The sequence below is a fragment of the Macaca thibetana genome, chromosome 12, assembly GCF_024542745.1.
Source record: "Macaca thibetana thibetana isolate TM-01 chromosome 12, ASM2454274v1, whole genome shotgun sequence".
Classification (NCBI taxonomy): domain Eukaryota; kingdom Metazoa; phylum Chordata; class Mammalia; order Primates; family Cercopithecidae; genus Macaca; species Macaca thibetana.
Genome location: NC_065589.1, coordinates 113098572 through 113120116, shown reverse-complemented (window position 1 = coordinate 113120116; position 21545 = coordinate 113098572). Strand labels below are relative to the sequence as shown.

The 21545-nt window shown below is 37.3% G+C and overlaps 1 protein-coding gene across 4 annotated transcripts in view; it reads right to left on the bottom strand.

The window, feature by feature from the left end:
* DPP10 (dipeptidyl peptidase like 10) overlaps positions 1-21545 on the bottom strand; it is a 1406192-nt gene that overhangs the window by 91153 nt on the left and 1293494 nt on the right. For all 4 annotated transcript variants that reach the window (XM_050751763.1, XM_050751761.1, XM_050751764.1 and 1 more), the window contains 2 exons: positions 17269-17389; positions 6435-6589 (listed from right to left, as the gene is read on the bottom strand). In XM_050751763.1, the coding sequence (XP_050607720.1) occupies positions 6435-6589; positions 17269-17389 (276 nt within the window). The remainder of the gene's footprint in view (positions 1-6434; positions 6590-17268; positions 17390-21545) is intronic.

Genomic DNA, 21545 nt, shown 5'->3' with positions numbered 1-21545 from the left:
TCTGAAGTAGAAATGATTTTAAATTCGACAACATGATTGCTTCAAATTGTTTTTGAAGATTGCTGCTTCTCAAGCATTTTTGTCAGACAATTAAAGGTGATAGGAAATTGTGATGACTTCACTCATTAGGCAGTGCTACTGTGTTCTTTCCCTAAAATGGCACCAGAAGGGCTGGCTGTCCAAAAACAAAAACAAAACAACAACAAAAAAAACCTAGTAGATCAAATAGCTACTCACATTAAAGGATATGCACTGCGATGGGAAGAAGGTTTGACTAATCAAAAAAAAAAAAAAAAAAAAAAAAAAAGGAGAAATGAAGATAAAAAGAAAGGAAAGAAAGAAGGAAGCCTACCCAAACCAGGTGCCTCATGCTTAAAATTCCAAAAGCCTAATGTAGGCTATCACATTAATCTCTCGGGCTTTTCTTTTAAACATTACTAATGACTACATGGGGTGACTCATTTGCATAATTGACAACCCTTGGAAGGTGGGCCATGGGCAGACTGCCCTCACTGAGTACCTGGCATGAGGAGCAGAAAGGAAAGGATAACAAGGATAATGTAATTTGAGTTTAGTGAATCAACACTTTATTAAATAAATAATAACTAGCAGGCATAGTAGTTGGTATGTTTCTGGCACATAGCAGACGCTAAAGGCATTGCACAAATTATTAAATTAAATGTCCCTACTACAGTCGTAAGATATAAACATTTTCTTGGTCACAATGGAGAATCTAAGCAAACTGTGCAAGGTCAAATACCTAAAACTGAGAAAGTTCATATTTAAACCCAGGATGTTCTTAACTACAATGCAAATATTGTGCTTTCTGTTCATTCCAACACAATGACCTTCAAAGTTTTGCCAAATACACTGTGAGTAAGGGGCAGGAATGAGAACTTTCATCGACATATCTCAAGCAGGTTGAATGAATGAATGAATAATCACATCAATGATGTACCAACTTGCTTGATTACTTGTGGCTCAATATGTTTCTAAACAATATGCCATTATCTTTCTGATGTGGCTGATGCTTAAAGAAGTCTACATGAAATATATAGAAAAGAGCCGGGCGCGGTGGCTCAAGCCTATAATCCCAGAACTTTGGGAGGCCGAGATGGGCGGATCACGAGGTCGGGAGATCGAGACCATCCTGGCTAACACGGTGAAACCCCGTCTCTATTAAAAAATACAAAAAAGTAGCCGGGCGAGGTGGCGGGCGCCTGTAGTCCCAGCTACTCAGGAGGCTGAGGCAGGAGAATGGCGTAAACCCGGGAGGCGGAGCTTGCAGTGAGCTGAGATCTGGCCACTGCACTCCAGCCTGGGAGACTGAGCGAGGCTCCCTCTCAAAAAAAAAAAAAAAAAAAAAAAAAAAAAAAGAAATATATAGAAAAGAAAAAGGAAATTAAATGTGAATTGAATTTAAAAATCTGCTAAAAACCTAAAGGGAATGATAAAACAGATTTAAACATGTCGAAGATCCATGTTTAAGGAATTTGCATTGACAAAATCAGGACCAGAATCAACGTAATATATTCCAACAATAGCCAGCAAGAGTTCTTCAATAACTGTTGTTTTGTTAGGATATCAAAGGAGACTAGCACATCTGTGGAAGTGCATCATTCACAGGTCAGAAGTTTTGAGCCAAAGAAGAAAGTCAGGAAAGATTTCCACTACGGAAATGAGGTAACTATTAAGAGAGACTATGAAACTGGTTATAGAGTAAAGGGCTTCCTGGAAGGTAAGCTATGAGCCTGCCACCCACCAAAGGCTCTGGTATCAGAATTTGCAAGTCTTTTCATTGTTCCCAAGCCCGACAGTGCCTGGGCACATTTTTTGGGCAGTTTAGCCTTCTGTGACTCTTAGGAGCTCCCTTTCACATCATTCTTGTTTTAAATTAGTTGTCATGTTTCTCCCTGAAAATAATGGCCTTATCTATTTAATTTTTAGCCTACCATTTATCTAGCTGGATCAGGTATGTTACACTTCAGAGCCTGACACAGTATAGCAGTGCCATTCAAAGTGCTGTTCCTGGACTGTAGCATCAATCAGCATCTCCTGGAAGCTTAGCAATGCATTCCTGGACCCCACCTGAAACCGATATTCAGACATGGAACTAGAATCTCTCAGTGTGGGCCTATAAATTTGTTTTAACAAAATTGCCAGATAATCAGTGTGCAAATTTTAATAAAATACTTATCTTTATCTGTATCCTTATCTATTTATCTATCTGTCTATGTAACAGTTCAGTGGTGGTCACAAGTTAGCCAGCATCACGATCATTCAGAGCTCCTGAGGGGCTTGTTAAGATACTGATTGCTGAAGCCAGTCCACCTCCAGCATGAAGCTGATACCCTATGATATCAAGGACCACATTTTGAGAATGGGCTTAGCTTAATATGTAAGTCAGTGAAACCTGAGTCCAAGTGTTGATGCTTTTATTTAGTTGGCATGGCTATGAGCACATGCTAAAGATTCTCAAGTATCATTTTATTCATCTCATTTCGTCCAAAGTGAGACAAACTGTTCTTTGAGAATGTCACAAATCAGAAATTTTGAGTTGAAGCTTTCCTGTCTGTAGATAAGAATGTCTTATAGACTAATAAAAAGATTTATATAAAGTGCCTAAAATAGGATATGGTACTGAATTAAAATGATAATTATTGTTAAGATACTAAATCTTCTAGTTAGTGAAAAGCTGTGCTTCTATTTTTTATCATTCGATACACTGATTAAAGCAAATGGGAAATTAAATTAAATTAGATCTTTCTGTGAATTCTTACCAATGATGCAGTTTTATGGCACACTTTGTTAAAGACATATCACCTTTAAGGCAGTTTTCTTTACGTCAGCAGCACTATAAGCTTATCACAAAGTAGAAGTTGTGCACATATGTGGCCAGTTCTCAGACAAAATGTGAACACTCAACTAAGCGTTAGGCTGCCTCCAAAATTCAAGAGTCCAGCATTCTATAATCTCAGATTTGTATCTTTCCATGGAGTTTTGAAATTAAGCACACATCACAAGTTCATTTGTACATTTTAATATTTGAATCATTTCAAGAGTTTGCAGATTAGAGGGTTTTCATCTATTTGCTTTTTACAGTTACATTTGCCACGAAGACTGCAAATCCACAAATTTCTTCCCTCTATTATTCTGAAACACAAGCCTCAATAACAATTAACCTTATTTTACTGACAACTAAATTGTCATTAAACAAGATAATGTTTTAATTAAAAAGATTAACCTGAGGTTACTGGGATAGAACCGTGCATCTCTTTTGTGCTGAATTGCTAATGATAGGGTATGTTATGAGTTCTGAATGATGCTGAATTAAGTAAAATACAAATATATGTGTTTACTGTATTTCATTAGTAAATCTGACCACATTAAGTATTTGCTATACTCCTTTTAATCTAGTTTAATTTAAAGCACAATTTAGTATAAACTCTGTGTTGTTTCAATTTTCAAAGTAGTATTTTTTGAAAGTTTTTATTGCATAAGAGTGAATTGAAACAATACATTTGTTACAGCAAAAACTAACAAAAAAATTTTTGAAACCAGAGTAGATAATAAAAATTCTGAAAATTGAAGTAACATACCCAAAATGATACTAAAATTTGTTTTAAGAACAAGAACCAAAACAGATTATTTTCTTACAGTCCTATTGTCTTAAGTACCTGGGTAGGGGAGCAGGTCTTCCTACTAAAAATCACCTGAGAACTAGAAATGCTTTCTTATTTCTAATAAATATTAATGGTAGTTATCATATACAGTTATATATATTATTTGCATGTAATAAAATGACAGGTAATGAATATTAACAGTGGTTATCATATATAGTTATATATATGATTTGCATATATATAAAATGTCAGGTGTGAGGCTAAGAATGGTACCCATATGTAGCTAAGTCATTAGGAGTAAATGGAGCAAATAGAGCTCCATATATATGTGTTAACTTGACAAGGAGATGTTTGGATTCCAGCTGTGTTTTTAGAAATCAAACTGTTGACCTGTGGTAGTTTTATAGAGAGGGATGAAATCAATAGATTTGAGTTTTTTCTTTGTTCTTAAAACAGCTGTGACTTGTATAAAAGCACTAAGTCTTTTAGAATCTATTTGCTCATTTGTGAAATAGAGACAATTGTGATAAAGACCAAATGAGAAAAAAACAAACAAGTGGAAAGTCTCCCTGAAAACATAAAGTTTATCACTAGCGTATGTGATTTCTACAATTAATAAACAAACATTATTATGTTATGCCTATCTTTACTATTAACCAATATTAATTTATTAGAAGAAATTATCAAATAATAAAGTATCTAGGTTCATATCCAGTATCTTCTGAATTATTGCTGACATAATTTAACTTCCTCAAATGCTTCCATTGGCTCATGTGTTTGTCTCAATCTAGTCAAAATTATGAGGCCTAGGTATGGCCAAGTTCAAGCACCATGAGTTTAGAACTAAAAAGGCAATTTGAGCATACAGCTAATGCACATGTTTTTTCTATGTGAATAAAAAAAAAAAATCCCATTTCTTTTGGGAAATCAGTTACAAACAGTTGTCCCTTCCACAGAACTGACTGAATTTTCTCTGTGCAGTGCATCGAGCAGTCAGATGTGACTGTGTTCCTTTTGTGCAGTGCACTGAGGAGCTGGATATTATTTTATTCCTTTGTGCCGTGCACTGAACAGTTGAATGTGTGTTTCACAGTATGTCACTGGTTCACCATTTTGCATTTAAATTGCCAGGTGAACATTTATTATCATAAATCAAAAATGTGAGAATTAATACATTTGGGGCAACTTTTCAGGTTTTCTCTGGGGGAAAAAATAGTGCTGATATGCTGTATAGGCCCAAACTGTCATGCCAAAAAAAAAAAAAAAAAAAAAAAAAGCTAAATCAATAACTGGAGAAAGCAGAAGTTCTTTTCTTTGAGTATAATAAAAATCTCTTAGTGAGTATTATTTTTTTGTGAAGTTAAATCGTTATGTTATTCTAAAAAGCACTGAGTATATCTGCCTTCTAATCTATGTCCAGAGAAGACCCTAAAAATAACATTTTAAAATCATGGATTCATATTCTTCATAATCTTGCATTTAATACTACAACCTGTGGAAGGAAGATGGATGAGAAAGAATGGCAGTAAAATCTCACTGAGGAAAATGCTCATCTTATTTCTGATCCTCCATATTCAAGCCTCCTTTTTTTGCCCTTGGATAAAATGAATGTGGTGGATGGTGTGAACAGAAGGAAAGTGTGAATTACCTCACCCCCACCCTGACAGGGCTAGAGTAATGAGGGTGATGGGAGTCTGCCCTGTAGTTTGTCCAACTAATGTAGTGCATGAATTAAAAGGTAGAAAACCTATTGTGCTTGAAAAAACAAAGTACAACTCACTAAAGAAATGGCGTAAAAATGACTTCTAAATGAGATCAACATCCTCTCTTAACTAGGAGCTAAAATGAGAAGTGAAATTTTACAAGTTTCCTGTAAGACATCTTTACACGATTAATGTATTGGGAGCCTTCCTCATGAGCTTTCTTCTTCGTTATATAAACATTGGGAAAAATACAGGTTTAAAAGAGATCTCAAGTAATTAAAGATGGCATACAGAGGAAAAAACAGTACAATCCAGATGTTTTTACAACCCTCTTATAGAGGCCTTGCCCAACACTTGAAAATACTTTTGTTGTCTGGAACATATTGCCATATTTGCTTCATCTGATAAAAAATTCTATCTATCTTATCTACCCAGGGTTATGACTCCAACCAGCATTTTACATAGTGTGTTCTAGAGTATGCTTTGCCAAGGTAATGCTGATATTAATACTAATACTAATAAATGCTTTATGCTTAGTCTATTCTTTATGGGTGATTTTTCATGCTTGGTCTTTTCTGTATTGAGATTCTTTATGCTTAATCTATTTCATACTGGAGATTCTTTATGTGTAGTCTATTTTTTATAGAAGATTTATAATATACATTAACATATAGTACATTAAGTGCTCTAACAAATCATCTGAAAGAGGCTAGATTTTTTTTTTAAAGATATTCCAGTATATTTGACCATGGCACTTTCCCCTTCCTTGTAACAACTATTATGGGGTATGCCTTGGAGAAGACATTGCCCTGGCATCAGTACACCCCCAATCACTTTTCTCCCCACTTTCAACTGTGAGGTGTGAACAAATAAAAGTAAGCATCAACAGGAAAGAAATGCAGCAAAAGTGAAAGTCCATACACTTTCAAATAATCTCTACCTCTTTCACTGTGTATAGACTATTGGGAGCTCGAAAGTGACGAGTCTGACAAGTACGGAAAACTTCTGTTTTCCTCCAAAGACAACTTGTTCAAGAACCAAGAATACCATCTGTCAAGTCACTAGTGCAGAGAGAGAAGGAACAAAATAGCACTTTCACGTTACTTACCTTAGGATACGGATACTGCTTTCCTTTGGGATACAATGCTCCAGTAAACCGAGGGATAACCATGGTGGGTACCAAGGAGTCATTTATCATCAGGAAGGCAAGTCTTTCTCCATCTGGTGACCACCAGTGGGCGATGTGAGAATGCAGGAGTTCCTCTAGAATAAATGAGTGTTATTTGAGACCAACTGTAGAGATGTGGGCTCAGTGACCCACAAACATCTGTCCTTGAAATCTCCATTATACACCTACATTTTCTAGACTGTGTATTGAATTTTATTAACTTCTCTGAGAATTCTCCAATTCTGAGTTACCCTTTTAATTCCAGGAATAGCAACTGTAGAGGAAGGAAACAATTAAGCAATGAAGTCAGGATTTCATGGATTTTCAGTAATGTAGACAGAACAGATGAAAGCACTACTGGAGTAATCAGAATGAGAACAGTGATTGAAGAGTGAGATGTGGCCTAAAACCATATCCATGTCATGAATCATTCATATTTGCATGCAATCATATTTGCATTCTATCATCATCAACCAAATTGAGGGCCCACTAGATGGATCAAACTATTTTAAGCTCTAGGAAAACGGAATAAGAAGTATACTAGGTATCTTTCATTTAATTCAAGATCCACTATCCACTTTTTTGATTCCCACTTTCTGGTCCAGAGAGCTAACCTATATGAATGACATCAAAAGGGCCCCCATGTCCTCTGGCTTCCCTTTAGCAGGAGATTAGAAAGAGGAGAGTAAAGTCAGGTTATTTATTCTCTTGGCTCTGTCCTACAATGTTACCTCAGGCTGGCTGTCAACTTTAAATGATGTCACCACTTGTGTCACTGCAGCCACGTCTACACAAATTTCTCCTTCTGTGTCTGGTAATGGCTTATCTTCATGGTCATAGGAGTGGTAACAATTTGGCTGCTACTAGCTTAGTTTACATCACTTTCCTTTGTGGTTTTCCTACCCCTTCACCTTAGCAAATGCTCTCCTTGTAAATAAAAAGATAATAAAATGTTCGCTTTGTAAATAAATTATCTTTAAAGTATCTTGTTGAATGTGCCAACACTTGGGACTCTGACAGATACAGAAGTTAATACCAGCAGCAGACTCAGAAGAGGCCCTCAAAATTAGATTTTGAGACTACGTTTGTCATCTCTCTATCTATATGTATAAATGGAATTTATCACTTTCTCAGGTGGGAATTGGAGCACAGACAATCCATAGCAAGAGATGGAATTGTGAGTAATCAATCATCAGTGGTGGTGACATGGAATAAAATACAGGTAGAGGGAAATGGCATTGGGAGGGCAAGTGCTTGTTGAAATAGATAATGTTTTTCAATACAAGTGACAATGGTCTTTTTTCAAATCTTGTAATGCCTGTCCTATGATTGTCATATGGAGAGTGGCAAAGGCTTCACACAGCATCTCTAGTTTTAGCAAGTAAGTGTTCTAGCACTTACTTGCTACAACAATGGTGATTGTAAAGATTAGGAAATAAGTTTCCATGGTTCTTCTGACACCCCAGAGATAGTACACAGGAAAAAAGAGAACTTGAAACCATGATTGTGAAATTAGGAATGCCCATGGAGAACAAAAGGTCATGATGGTATCTTTGGAAAAGCCCGTCTCTTCTGTCGTTGCAGGAAAACCATGGCTACAGTCCAAGATAACATAGGAACGGTTGCAGGGCTGCAATACATATTAGAGGCTCAACTCCATTTGTTCTTTTAAAGTAAGCCAAAGATATTCATAAAGATGGATTGAGACCCCAACACACAGGATAAGAATGTTTGGACAAAAGTATACAGTATAGTTACGATTTCTGGGACAATCTTATAAACAACACATTATGGTTGAGTGCTGCTGTATGTGGTTAATTTTATGGCTGAAGACACTGAACATCAAAATTCTGACAAATCTTCTTCCTGACAGAGGCAACCTCTATCCTAGGGAACAAGACCTCCTCTGCATAGAGGTAGAGAATGGGAGACAAATTTATTTAAAATTTAAAAGTGTGCAACACTGGGGATGTTTCTAGAAATCTAGTAGTTTGGGATACACTGGGCTATCTCTTCTAAAGTGAGAGAAAAATTGTTGATTGTACTTATGCAAAAGTAAACAGGAATTGAATTCTTTGGACTTTGAAAACAACATAAGCTGCATTGACATATGTTCTCTGTTCTGTATCCCAGACAAGCTGTAAAGCTGCTCGTTCTGAGTAGAATCCGTGTACCAGGGGACCCTGCAACTGATCTAGGCCATGTTGCAACCTTCTCTATGTCCAGAACTTTGTGACTCCAGCAGATCCGATGGCAGTGTCAGTGCCCATGGCAAATAGAGATGCTGTGTGGAGCCTCTGGGATGCTCCATATGACAATCATGGGACAGGCACTACAAGATTTGAAAAAAGACCATTGTCGCTTGTATTGAAAAATATTATCTATTTCAAGAGCAGCTCTTTCCAGGGCTCCAGCAGAAACATTTATCCTCACCATAGGATACCAAGTGAGTATGCAACCAAAACTGCCCATCATGAAATGTTATCTGATCCACTGACCATAGACTAGAACACACACACACCATTCCACTAAAAAACAGAAGTGAAATTGAGCCAGAAAACAAATGTGACTGCCCATTGTATTGCGTTCTCTGCTTCATCCCCTCTCCTCATCTCACATCTGTGCCACAAGGCATGTTTTCTAACATGAGTTGGCAAGGGAGAAATAAACGCAGTCCTGGTTTATGGCAGGTCTGCATGATGTACAACAACAAGCTGGAATTGGGTAGGCTCTGTATTAGAATATGATTCAGGAGTGGCACTGAAAGACAATAATAAACAGAAATCTTCCCAGTTGGTAAGATTTTGAAGGGAATACTTAGGTGTCCACTTTTCGTGGAAGGAGACTTAGTTTCGGGCATGGAAACGTCCTGACTCAGGCACAATAACTAATAAGGGTCCACCCATCAGGGATGTGGTAAAAAGTAAAATTAGAAAACTAGTGACAAGGAGGTTTAGGAAAAACAAGTGAATCGACTTACTAGAAAGGGGAAAAATTCAGGAGAAGATGACTGCAAAGTACATGTCCATCAGCCTCCGGCTCCCACTATTACCTGCCAGTGGTGGTGGCCACCACTGAGACTCTGACATAGTATCACTTCTCAGGGGAAGAGCTGATGACACGTGAATTTTCTGCCACAAAATATTTCCTTTTTTGAGATAATATAATGAGGAAGGCACATGAGTTATATGAAAACCCTTCCATCAAGACAGTGTAGCATTTTGTCATTACAGAGATACACATATATTCTGGGTGTGGATTTGCTTTTGCTGCCAACGGATCTGTTCAGCACTACTCTTTACAGAAACATTTATCTGTTACCATAATAATCTACATTACATTATCTCAAAAAAGGAAATATCTTGTGGCAAAAAAGCACCATGGGCTCAGTGGTGGTATTTACTAATTTCATCATGTTCCTCACTACCTATATGTACCTGGGTTGAGAGAAGAATAAAATAGTCTGCTCTACCTCAGTTTTGGCACTATTTGTTTAGCAATAACCTTGAAGCCAGGATGTCATCCTTTAACACGCAGTGTGTCCCACCTGTATAGCCATGAGGTACAGATCTAGGCTCTAAGGGGTAGAAGCAGTAGTGTTATCTTTTATTACCACACCAATAACCCACAGAACACAATTTGCTTCTCATTCTCATAATATTGAAGTTGGTGAATTTAGAAGTCCATCGCCTAAAGGAAGAGGGTATCCACCAGGAATATAGTCATAATTCTGTTCCTCTAAAATGGAAACTGAAATTTTCTCCCCACCATTGTGGGCTCATTATGCAACCCCCTCCCCCCAAAAAAAGACAAAACACAGTTACGCAGCTGGGTCTGATGATGGACCTCATCTGCCAGAAATAAAGATATGTTTGCTGTGCAAAGGAGGGCAAAGAGAAATACATTTGGAACTCAGGAGAGTCACAAATACATTTTTGCCCAATAGTACTGGTTGATGGAAAACCAAAATTGTAACAACATAATTAACAAAAGGATGGGGCCAGGTGCAGTAGCTCATGCCTATAATCACAACACTTTGGGAGGCCAAGGTGGGCGGATCACCTGAAGTCAGGAGTTCGAGACCAGCCTGGCCAACATGATGAAACTGCATCTCTACTAAGAAATAATAATAAAAAAAACAACCCACCAAAATTACCCAGGCATGGTGGGTGCCTGTAATCCCAGTTACTCAGGTGGCTCAGGCAGGAGAATCCCTTGATCCTGGGAGCTGGAGGTTGCAGTGAGCTGAGATGGTGCCACTGCACTCCAGCTTGAGCAACAGATCAAGACTCTTGTGAAAAAAAAAAAAAAAAAAAAAAAGAAAGGAAGAAAGAAAAAAAGAAAAGAAAAGGATGGAAAGGAGTAAGATTCGGCAGGAATGAAGTTTTGGTCTGCCCCACCTGTTAAATAACCTCTCTAGCATGCTGACAGAAAGTAAAAGTAAAAGAAATAAACATTTGAAGAAGGCAACTGTAATTACCAATTAAGATTACATAATAAGCTTTTAAAAAAATTATTATTAATGGGGGCATTTCTCCACAACCTTCTACAAAAAATACGAGTGGCGGCTATATTTACAAATTCCAGATATATAACAGGACTAATACCATCTTGCAATGAAGCAATAGCAGATAAGATGTTGCGTGCTTCTTTTCCTGGGACACAAACTTTTAATTTGAATAATAAGAATATTCTTAAGTTCTTTGACTTTTTCTTGGGTATGACCACTATGAAACCCCAGCAAATCAAATGAAGGGAGGAAGTGAGTACATGGAATTTATTTTCTTATCTCCCATGCATCAAAATTATGTGAGTTTGGCTTTGCCCAACCAAAAGCCACTGCTTCTATTTCTGCAAAAAATTTACAGCATTCTCTCTTAGTTTCAGGTGAGTGCTGTGTCCCCTTCCCCCTTCGGCTGCTAATGGCTAAACCATTACAAGCCATGGTTTGTGGCATTTACGTTGTTCATGATAAGGGTCCCCTTCATAGCTTAAACCTCCTTGAATTACTCCCTTTTAAATGTGCCACCTTTCTTCAGTTGTGATATTGACACTGATTTATACAACTAACTTACAATTTTGTTAAGGAGACATGAGTTATACACATGACACATTGAGGAAAAAATATACATATATGTTTGTGTGTATATACATGCAAGCTAAGGGCCAAATTGAGTGTAAACTCCAAGTTCTTTTTTTTTTTTTAAAAGATGGAGTCTCACTGTGTTACCCAGGTTAGAGTGCAGTGGTATGATATTGGCTCACTGCAACCTCTGCCTCCAGGGTTCAAGTGATTTTCCTGCCTCAGCCTCTCAAGTAGCTGGGACTACAGGTGCTCACCACCACTCCCAGCTAATTTTTGTATTTTTATTAGAGACGGGGTTTTACCACGTTGGTGAGGCTGATGTCGAACTCCTGGAACTCCTGACTTCAGTTGATCCACCCACCTCGGCCTCCCAAAGTGCTGGGATTACAGGAGTCAGCCACCGTGCCTGGCCCCACTGTAAACTCTAAGTTCTACGAGATTTGAAGGTACAAAGATACCCTGTTGGCTAAAATCAATACTGTAGATTTCGAAGAAACAGGTTCTGTCATAGGTGCTGAAGTATGTGTGTCCAGTACTTCCCAAGAGTAAGCCTGACCCAAATTGGAGTATGCTTTTCAAGAGAAACGAGGCATCGCCTACTCTCATTTATTTTAGAGTGACATATGATTAATATTCTTCCCCATAAAAATGCTAATGTAGCAAAACAATCATATAGAGAGCCTTGTGACTTTCTTCAAGTGGAAAAATAAAGCTACCTGGAATGGGAAGGAGGTAAATAAAAGAATCTTTAATATGCATTTGCTCAACAGTCATCCTGGATAAGGCACAAGCTTCTTTAATTGCAACTAATGGGCACATTTGCTCATGGATTGAAACTTCCTATGTTAATTATATCATATTAATTACAAAGAATTTATTTTTACAAATGGTGTTTCATTCCCATTTAGTGTAGGTTTGGCTCTTCATCGTTTTTATCACTCCGATTTAGAAAATCTCACTGCAGAGCAGATGGAGTTTTCAGTACATGTGGTTTTATATCACAGACACTTAAAAACGTAGCCACAACACGAAGCACTTCCACAATACTGAGATACAACCACTGTGTTTAGATTAATGTGCTATTGTAAAAAGCAAGTTGATTCTTTCCATTTTTAGTTTATCACTTTAGACCAGCAGGATTTCCTGAGGATGCTACTTGCAGCTCTGCAGGCCTGTGTTTGATTTTTTTTTTTTTTTAATTTTCTGCATTTCACTGTCAAATTCCTTGAAAGAACAGTCTGTATTCATAACCTTCTCACTCCCCATTTACACCTCCATCCACTGCAGTCTTGGTTTTGGCTCCACGAACTAAATGATTTTACTCCTGTCAAGGCCATCAATGATCTATGAGCAAATCCAACAAAAACTTGGGAATCCTTTCCTTGTTTGACCTCTGGAGACTCAGCACTCCTAATAACCCTGCCTTCCTGTGATTTCCATGCTGCAGCCCCATAGATGGCACTGAGTAAGTGCTCAATAAATATCTGTTGAATCAATGCAACTTCATGTCACCAAAAGACATTAACGTGAAACAAACATGAATGTGAAAATAGGTATTTTGCCCTGTTTTATTTCAACACAATAGTGTAACAATCAGAATCTGCTGGTAAGAATGTTGCTTATCTCGTGAATTTTTCCTCACCTTTTAATTCTTGTCATTCTTGAAGACCAACACAAGAACCATGTCTTCTATGAAGCACCTGACATTCCTCCATCCAATCAGACTTAGTTCTACTTATAATTCTATGTAGTATGTTAAATAAATACTATTTATATGTATATTTACTATGCTCCAAATGGTTCCCAATACAATAGTTGTTTATTGTTTATCACTGCACTAAGTTGGAAATACCCGAGACATGGATCACTGAAATCTGACAATTTAGGTCCCAAAATGTGTGCTGTGTCTTGGGGAACAGTGAAGGAAATCCCCCTGTAACAAATAGAGTAGACTAGTGACTAAGCCCTGGCTTTAGAAACAAAAGACACATTCAAATGCTGGCTCTCCCACTCATTAGCTCTGAGGCCATGTCTAAATCACAGATCCTCTCTGAGTCTTGGTTTCTTTTTTAAATTTTTTCTTTGGAGACATGGTCTCACTTCTGCTACCCAGGCTGGAGTGCAGTGGCATGATCTTGACTCACTGCAGCCTCAACTTCCTGGCTTAGGTGATCCTCCCACCTCAGCTTCCAGAGTATGGGGAACCACAGGCATGCGCCACCCCACCACTCCACGCAGTTAATTTTTTTTTTTTTTTTTTTTTGAGACAGACTCTCATTCTGTTGCCAGGCTGGAGTGCAGTGACATGATCTCGGCTCTGTAACCTCCGACTCCCTGGTTCAGGTGATTTTCCTGCCTCAGCCTCCCAAGTTGCTGGGATTACAGGCATGTGCCACCACGCCCAGCTAATTTTTGTATTTTTAGTAGAGACAGGGTTTCACCATGTTGGCCAAGATGGTCTCGATCTCCTGACCTCATGATCCGCCCGCCTTGGCCTCCCAAAGTGCTGGGATTACAGGCATGAGCCACCATGCCCAGCCTTTTTTTTGTATTTTTAGTGGAGATAGGATTTTGCCATATTGCCCAGGCTGGTCTTGAACTCCTGCCTCATTTGATCCACCCGCCTCAGCCCCTCAAAGTGCTAGGATTGCTGGCACGAGCCACAGCACTGGGTACGTCTTGGTTTCTGAGTAAATGATTAGATACACAAACATTGTGTTGATTAAATCACATACACGTACAGCATTTCCTAGTTATCTGCAACATAGAAGCCCAAAGTATGGCAAAAACTATAATTTTTCCTTTCCCCTTTGGAATGTGTCAGGCCTACAGCATCATCACAAAAATTTGTATTACCCGTTTGTTCTGCTCTCCACAATCCCTACAAACAGTTAACTCTCAGACCAAATACATAGATTTTTATTCTTTAGTTAGGAAAATTACCATATTTGTCAGAAAACAGTCTCTAATTTCTCTCCTTAAAATTTCCTTAAAAATGTAATGCCCATAAACCTGTATGAAGCCTTTTCAATAGGACAGAGACCCAAGTCATCGTAATTCGGGTTGGAGCAGCGCAATAAGCATGATCTACATTGAGTATACCCTCAGTTAACTGAAAAGTTCATCGATGTTACAGACCACCTTTTATCAAGGTTGCACATCAGTACGTGGTTCAGTGCCCACATTGCTGCTAAACTAGTCTTCTGTTCCCTGAAACCCAATGTTCCTCGTTAATGTTTGCTCACTATGTCTGCCACCACTACTTACTAGTGACCCGAACCAGAAGACACAGAATCATCCTTGACTTCTTATCATTCACCCCATCTCCTTAGCCACTAAGACATATATATTTCATTGTCTCATCAGTTTTAGAATCTTTCTTCCTTTTTACTGCTTTAACCCTAGTTCCATTGCTCGTTATCTCTTGATAGAACACAGAAGAAGCCTTACAGACGCTCACTGTCTCTTTCCACCATTAGACCCCAGGTTCCACTGTGGCAAAAACAATCTATTCATATGGAAGATCCAACCTTGTCACTCCCTTACTTGAAAAGTCCTATTAGTTTTCCTAATAAATGGTAGAAAAATAATTGAAATTCCAAATCATTGATAGAGGTCACTATCCCTTGGTTCTTGCTATCTTCCTTTATCTCAAATTTTATGGCCCAATTATATCAAGGAGACTTTTCCCTAGGGACACACTTGTGAGTTTTTGCAAATTGTTACATCTGCTTAGATTTTTCCTTCCTTATTTCTTCTCATGCGTAACACTTGTTAATTGTTCAGGCTTGACTCAGATGCTCTCTCTCTCTTCTCTCTCTCTCTCTCTCTCTCTCTCTCTCCCCTCCTCGTTTTAAGAGGTAAGGATCTCACTCTGTTGCCTAAGCTGGAGTGCAGGGGCCTGGATCATAGCTCATTGCAGCTTTCAACTCCGGAGCTCAAGCAATCCTCTCTTATTAGCAATCCTCTCTCTTCAGCTGGGAACACAGGTGCATGCCACCACATCTGGCTAAGTTTTTAAATTATTTAGTAGAAATGAGAAAGTTGCTTTGTTGCCTAGGCGTGTCTGGAACTCCTGGCTTTGAATAATTCTCCCACCTTGGCCTCCCAAAGCGCTGAGATTACAGGCTTGAGCTACTGTGGTTGGCCAGGGTTTCTCCTTTAGAAAAATGCTTGCAAATCCCTAGAATGGTATCATTCCTTTATTCTGCCATAGAATTATGTGTTGACTAAGATTCAACTACTTACCACACTGCATTAACATGGTTTCTTCATCTGTCAGGTTGTCACACAGTAACAATAATACTTTGAAGAAAAAGGATATGTCTTAGTCTTCGCACTTCAATTAACTCCTGCTACCTAGATTGCCAGAACTAACCAGATTTTAAATGTGTTCTCCACCTGTTTATTAAATTCTGGGGGCCATCCCAGTCCCCTCCAGTAATTTATCTCTTTGAAATAGAAAAGCCAAATTTAGATTCTGTCACTCTCAACCAATGAACCCTCCTTACCTGTGTATTTCTTTTTCTAATATACACTTTCACAGCATACTTATTGTTGATATTTTCATGAAGCTCTCACTGCTCTTCACAATAAATTGTACCCTCTAAACATCTTATTTGATGCTGGCATGTACACAGAAATCTATTATAGATATAAATATACATGTACACATATACATATAAATCTCAAGGGTTACTACATCTCTTCCTTAATAAACTAGCTCCACCTAACAAAAGATTTCACATAAATATATGGTCTATCAGAGCAGTACTTTTTGCTCTGCCTTTTATCTTAGCACCTAGACACCTATCTGGAATACAGTAGGCCTTCAATGATATTATTTGAGTGACAGAATGAATGAATGAATAATTGGTCTAAATTATTCACTTTTCTTATAGAATTAAAAATACCAATTCTGAGATAGAGAGATTACATTTGCAAATACTGCCCATGAAATAAAATTCACTTTTTGAATGAGTCATAGCTTTATAATTTATAATAAAGTAGACTTACTTTCAATCTTGACATATTTTGCCAAAATCAGCCGAAGCGTCTGAAACATAGGTAATAAACTCAAACTTTGCGTCTTCCCCAGGCAATCTGTATCTAGAACTCAGCTGATAATTGGTATGTGATAAAAACTGGATAACTTTTCATCACCTGATTTATTTTTACATTCTCAGCTATTACTAAAACTTGATTCAATAGATATTGAAAATAACTCTTTATGTGGGTTTTATTTTGCTCCCTCTGTAATAGCTTATAAAGTGTGACAGAATGTCCCTAATGGAAATAACTAAAATCAGGTGGCTTTCTATGCATTTTTTTTTTTTAGAAATAAAGGTTTCTGTTTCTTCTTTTCCAGAGAGTCAGAAAAAAATTCAGCACCTAATTCCAAAGTGATGTAAGGTAACCATTTACTTTCATTAGTTGTCCTCACAAATAATATCTATCTAACCTGTATGTACACGTATATACCAAATGTGGAATCATATAAGTAGATGTAAATCACAACCACACAAAATATAAGCGCATGCAAAGATATGAAAGCATGAGGGCAATTTTGAGAGGAAATGAGAAGAAATTGTACTATAAGTATTGCTCCAGAATGAATAGCCTTTTTTTGGTAGATTTTGTATAAAAAATGTCATTTGTTTCTTTTGAAACTAAATCTGATCAACTCACCTTCATATAACCAGTCAGCAATCCCGTTAAAAATTATTTCTTCTTTTCCAGAAGATGTCAGTCGCAATGAACTGCTCTTTATATCAGGTTGATAGTAGATATTATTTTCAAAAATATAAATCTGGATCAGAAAACATGTGCAACAAACAAAAAACCCAACACGTTAGGATGCCTTTTAAAACTTTAGTATTACAGAATGATCACTGAATAGCCATGTTGTATTATTTACCACTTCAAGTTGTTTTTATTTAAGGCATATGTTTTTATTGCTTTCAATTATTAATGCTGTTTTCTGTTTTATTGTATCAATATCAAGTTGTCATTTGGAAATTCCATGGCACTTGGTATTGATGTTTTTAAATCCATATTTTTAGCAACAATATTTCAACTACTTAATAATTTCTCTCCATACCACAAAATTGGTTTGGCTTTCAGATAACATTTTGCATACTCAAGAGACTGATAACTGTACCTATAAGCCATTTTAGTAATGCCAACTGACTGTTTGAAGAGCTTCAATTTGGGGTCTTTACTTTTACAAAAATGCATTTGGTGATCAATAAAATAATCTCTAGATAATCTCTCTGATTCTATCCAGCTCAGCTCACAGATTCACTGATGGTAGAAATGATAATAAAATTCCTTTGAACTGATAAGTGGAACACAGCTTCCATTGCACCAGTCTTGGCAACTCTTTTGTAAATAGCACAGCTATAATAACCTTGTAACTGAGAGTTCCAGAAAGAGTTTTGATTTGAACATATCACAGAGTCTGCCAAAATAATGTCAACAATAGCCCCAACAACAGGAGCAAACTAAATAAGTCAGGATGTGCCTATGATATAGATCATTCAGGATAACATTTTTTATAATTCACTTTACAATGTCTTTAATGCCCAATATTTGAAGCTGCTGACCCATGTGGTATTATAACCTTCCACAGAACCATGTTTCTATGATTAGGGGAAGCAGAACATTGTCCAGGGCAAGCCAAATTGCTGTTTAGATCAAACATTCTACTAAGAAAGTGAAAGATGGCATAGGGCCCGTATATCTTAGCATGCATTAGAATCAATACACAATAGCGAATAGAGAAAACACAAGAACTTCCAAAACAATTGTCTGAATAATTACGAGGCCCTAGGTTTTAAATCTTGGTGTGCACAGTGACAAAAGCAATTTTAATATCTAGAACATTTCATGGATATTCTATTTTAATTCTGGTGATTTAACAAGCATTTACAGGTGGGTGTATTTAATTATTAATTCCACCACTACAACAGGATCTTTTTTATATCACAGGTGAGAATCTCAATATCAGAGTAAGAATGCAAAAATAAATAAAAACAATGAAAGGAGGGTACTGCAGGGTGCTTAAAAGCATGGGCTTTATAGCCAGGCAGCCTAAATTTAAAATCCTCATAACCTTGATAGCATTCTTAACCTTTCTAAATCTCAGTCCTCTACTTTGTAAAATGCGAATAATACTCACACATACCTTACAGATCTGTGATGAAGCATAAATGAGATGATGAATACAGAATAAAGAACACATTGGGCTATTACTAAAAGCAGGGTGGCCTGTATACAAGATAACCTGGTTCAGAATGTTAAGAGTTTTGGAGGCAACAAACTCTAAGTCAAAATGAAACCTCTACAGCTTTAGCTGATATGTAAATCATCCCAATGTTTGGCTGGTAGAGTACACATTATATTAGTTAAATATGTATTAGGAGTAGCAGCAGAATAGTAGCAGCAATAGTGGTAGTATTAATAGTAGGAAGGCAGGGGACATGGAGGAGGAGAGAGATATTAACAAATGAGATGTATTGCTTTCACCTCAGTTAGAAAGTTCTCAGGTGAGACAATGAAACAGAAATAAGCTTATTATTGAAATTACGTGGATCACACTTAGGCAAAAGTTTGAGTATTACCTCTCAGGTTCCTTAACACTGGATAGAAGTTGGATTTAATGACTTTCACGATCCCTGACAACTGAGAAAAAATATGAACTTTGTTCTAGCCAACTGAAGCATAAGCTTTACACCTTTCAGATACTACATCCTCTTGCTTTTCACAAACAGTATACAACACAGGTGCACAACGTTTTCCTTACTTGGAGGAAATGCCTTTCCTGTGCCTGAACCTTCTAGTAGGACTTGTGAGTCATAACAGCACAGAAGATGCACACATGGTCTGCTCAGCACCTGTTGCTCTTATTAGGAGGGGAGGTGACCTCACCCAAAGTAATATGGTTCAAAATTCTCAGCTTTCTGAAGGAAATACAATCTAAGTCAAAATAATTAATAAAACCTCCACGACTTCAACAGATGTAAAAATTATCCAAAACTATTGACCAGTAATTACATTTATATTTGACAGATTGGATGATATTCAGAATCCATATGAAACTGACATCTGCTTCAATGTAGAAAAACAAGCAATATGGAATCAGAATTTTAATGCCATGCCACGGAAAGCTGTAATACGAGAGAATGTCCACAAGATGTTTTCTTCAGTGGATAAAAAATAAGTAGCTGTCTTCATGAAAATGTGCATTTTTAATATCCTAATCCCTTTTCAATTATCAAGGTTTATCCTTTAGTTGTAGTTGTTTCAAACAATAATTGAAAACTCTAACTACTACCTTAACAATTTGAGAGCTGCAAGTATTCCCAGGTACTGTCTGAGCATTCTGATGAAATTAGACTGGATCCAAATGACAATCATCAAGGGCTGCATTTAGATTTAAATCACACTGAAAATATGACACACACTAATGCTATTTATCCTAATGTTATTGATTAAACTGTCACATTTTATACTATTAATTATTTTCTTCAGTGAGTCACCTGATATGGTTTAGATCTATGTCCCTGCCAAATCTCATTTTGAGATGTAATCCCTAGTGTTGGAGATGAGGCCTGGTGGGAGGTGTTTAGGTCATGAGCATGCATCCCTCACAGCTGGGTGCTGTCCTCACAATATTGAATGGGTTTGTGTGAGATCTGGCTGTTTGAAAGTGTGTGGCGTTCCACCACCCCACTCTGTCTTCTTCTCTAGCCATGTGATATGCCTGTTCCTGCTTCACCTTCTGATATGAGTAAACACCCATGAGGCCTCCCCAGACGCCGAGCAGATGTGTATGCCAGCTTGCACAACCTGCAGAACCTTGAATCACTTAAACCTCTTTTCTTTATAAATTACCTAGTCTCAAGTGTTTATAACAATGCAAGAACAAACACCACCTAAGCAGCATAACAAATAAAAAGGGAAAGCTATTTGACGACTTAACTCTTCAATTTGCAGAGCCAGCCAACTTCCCAGTCTTTCAAGGTCAATGGTCTTACTCTACCCATAAAATAATTCAAAATGGGTAAAGTCACCACACACACACACACACACACACACACACACACACACACAGAAAGAAAGAAAATAGAAGAACAATTGAAATACTATGTACTGCATTATGCCAAGTTAGGAAATATGTAATAAACGTTTCAAGGGATATTTGAATCAATGTGTTAGTCAATGTTGCTCATTAACAAATGATTAGACCCAATATACATCACTGCTGGGCAGAAGTCTTTAAGAGCCAACTTTTAATTTGCCACCTTCTCTTCTGCCACAAGTACTACCAAATGCACCAGATGCTGGATTTCTGGATGAACAGCCATTAAGCAGATTCTCTCCACATCCACAAGGAACTTGTGATGAGCATGTGGCAAGAAATGAACATTTGATATTAAAACTTGTTAAGATCTTCAGGTTGAGCTCAATTACAGTGTAAATTAGCTTACTGTGAGTGATTCAACCTGTCACAATGGCTGATATAAACAAAATTTTAGCCATCTTAAAAGAAAACAAAAACACAAAATAAAAGAAACATAATTAAACATTAGACCTGTTTTGGCTGAAATATTACTGAAAAGCTATTCTGCATTCAATGATTTGAGTACTTTTCATGATAATTTTAAATTAGAAAATGGAGAATCACTGAAAAATCTCCACACATGATAATAGTTTGCAAAGATCTGCAAAGTTACAGTGGAGTTGAGATAGTATTTGCATTCATTCTACCGTGGCTTGCTTTCTGGGAAATAAAATTGTAATTAAGAAAGTATCCCAGATAATGCCTATTGGTGGCAGGGATGCAATGAAAACTGCCCTTTTCTAATTTAGTTGTAAAATTATAATGTGTTATGGCCATTTGGAAATATAATATGGCAATTGCAAACTTAACATATTCCATCTCACCAGCAATCCTAAACCTG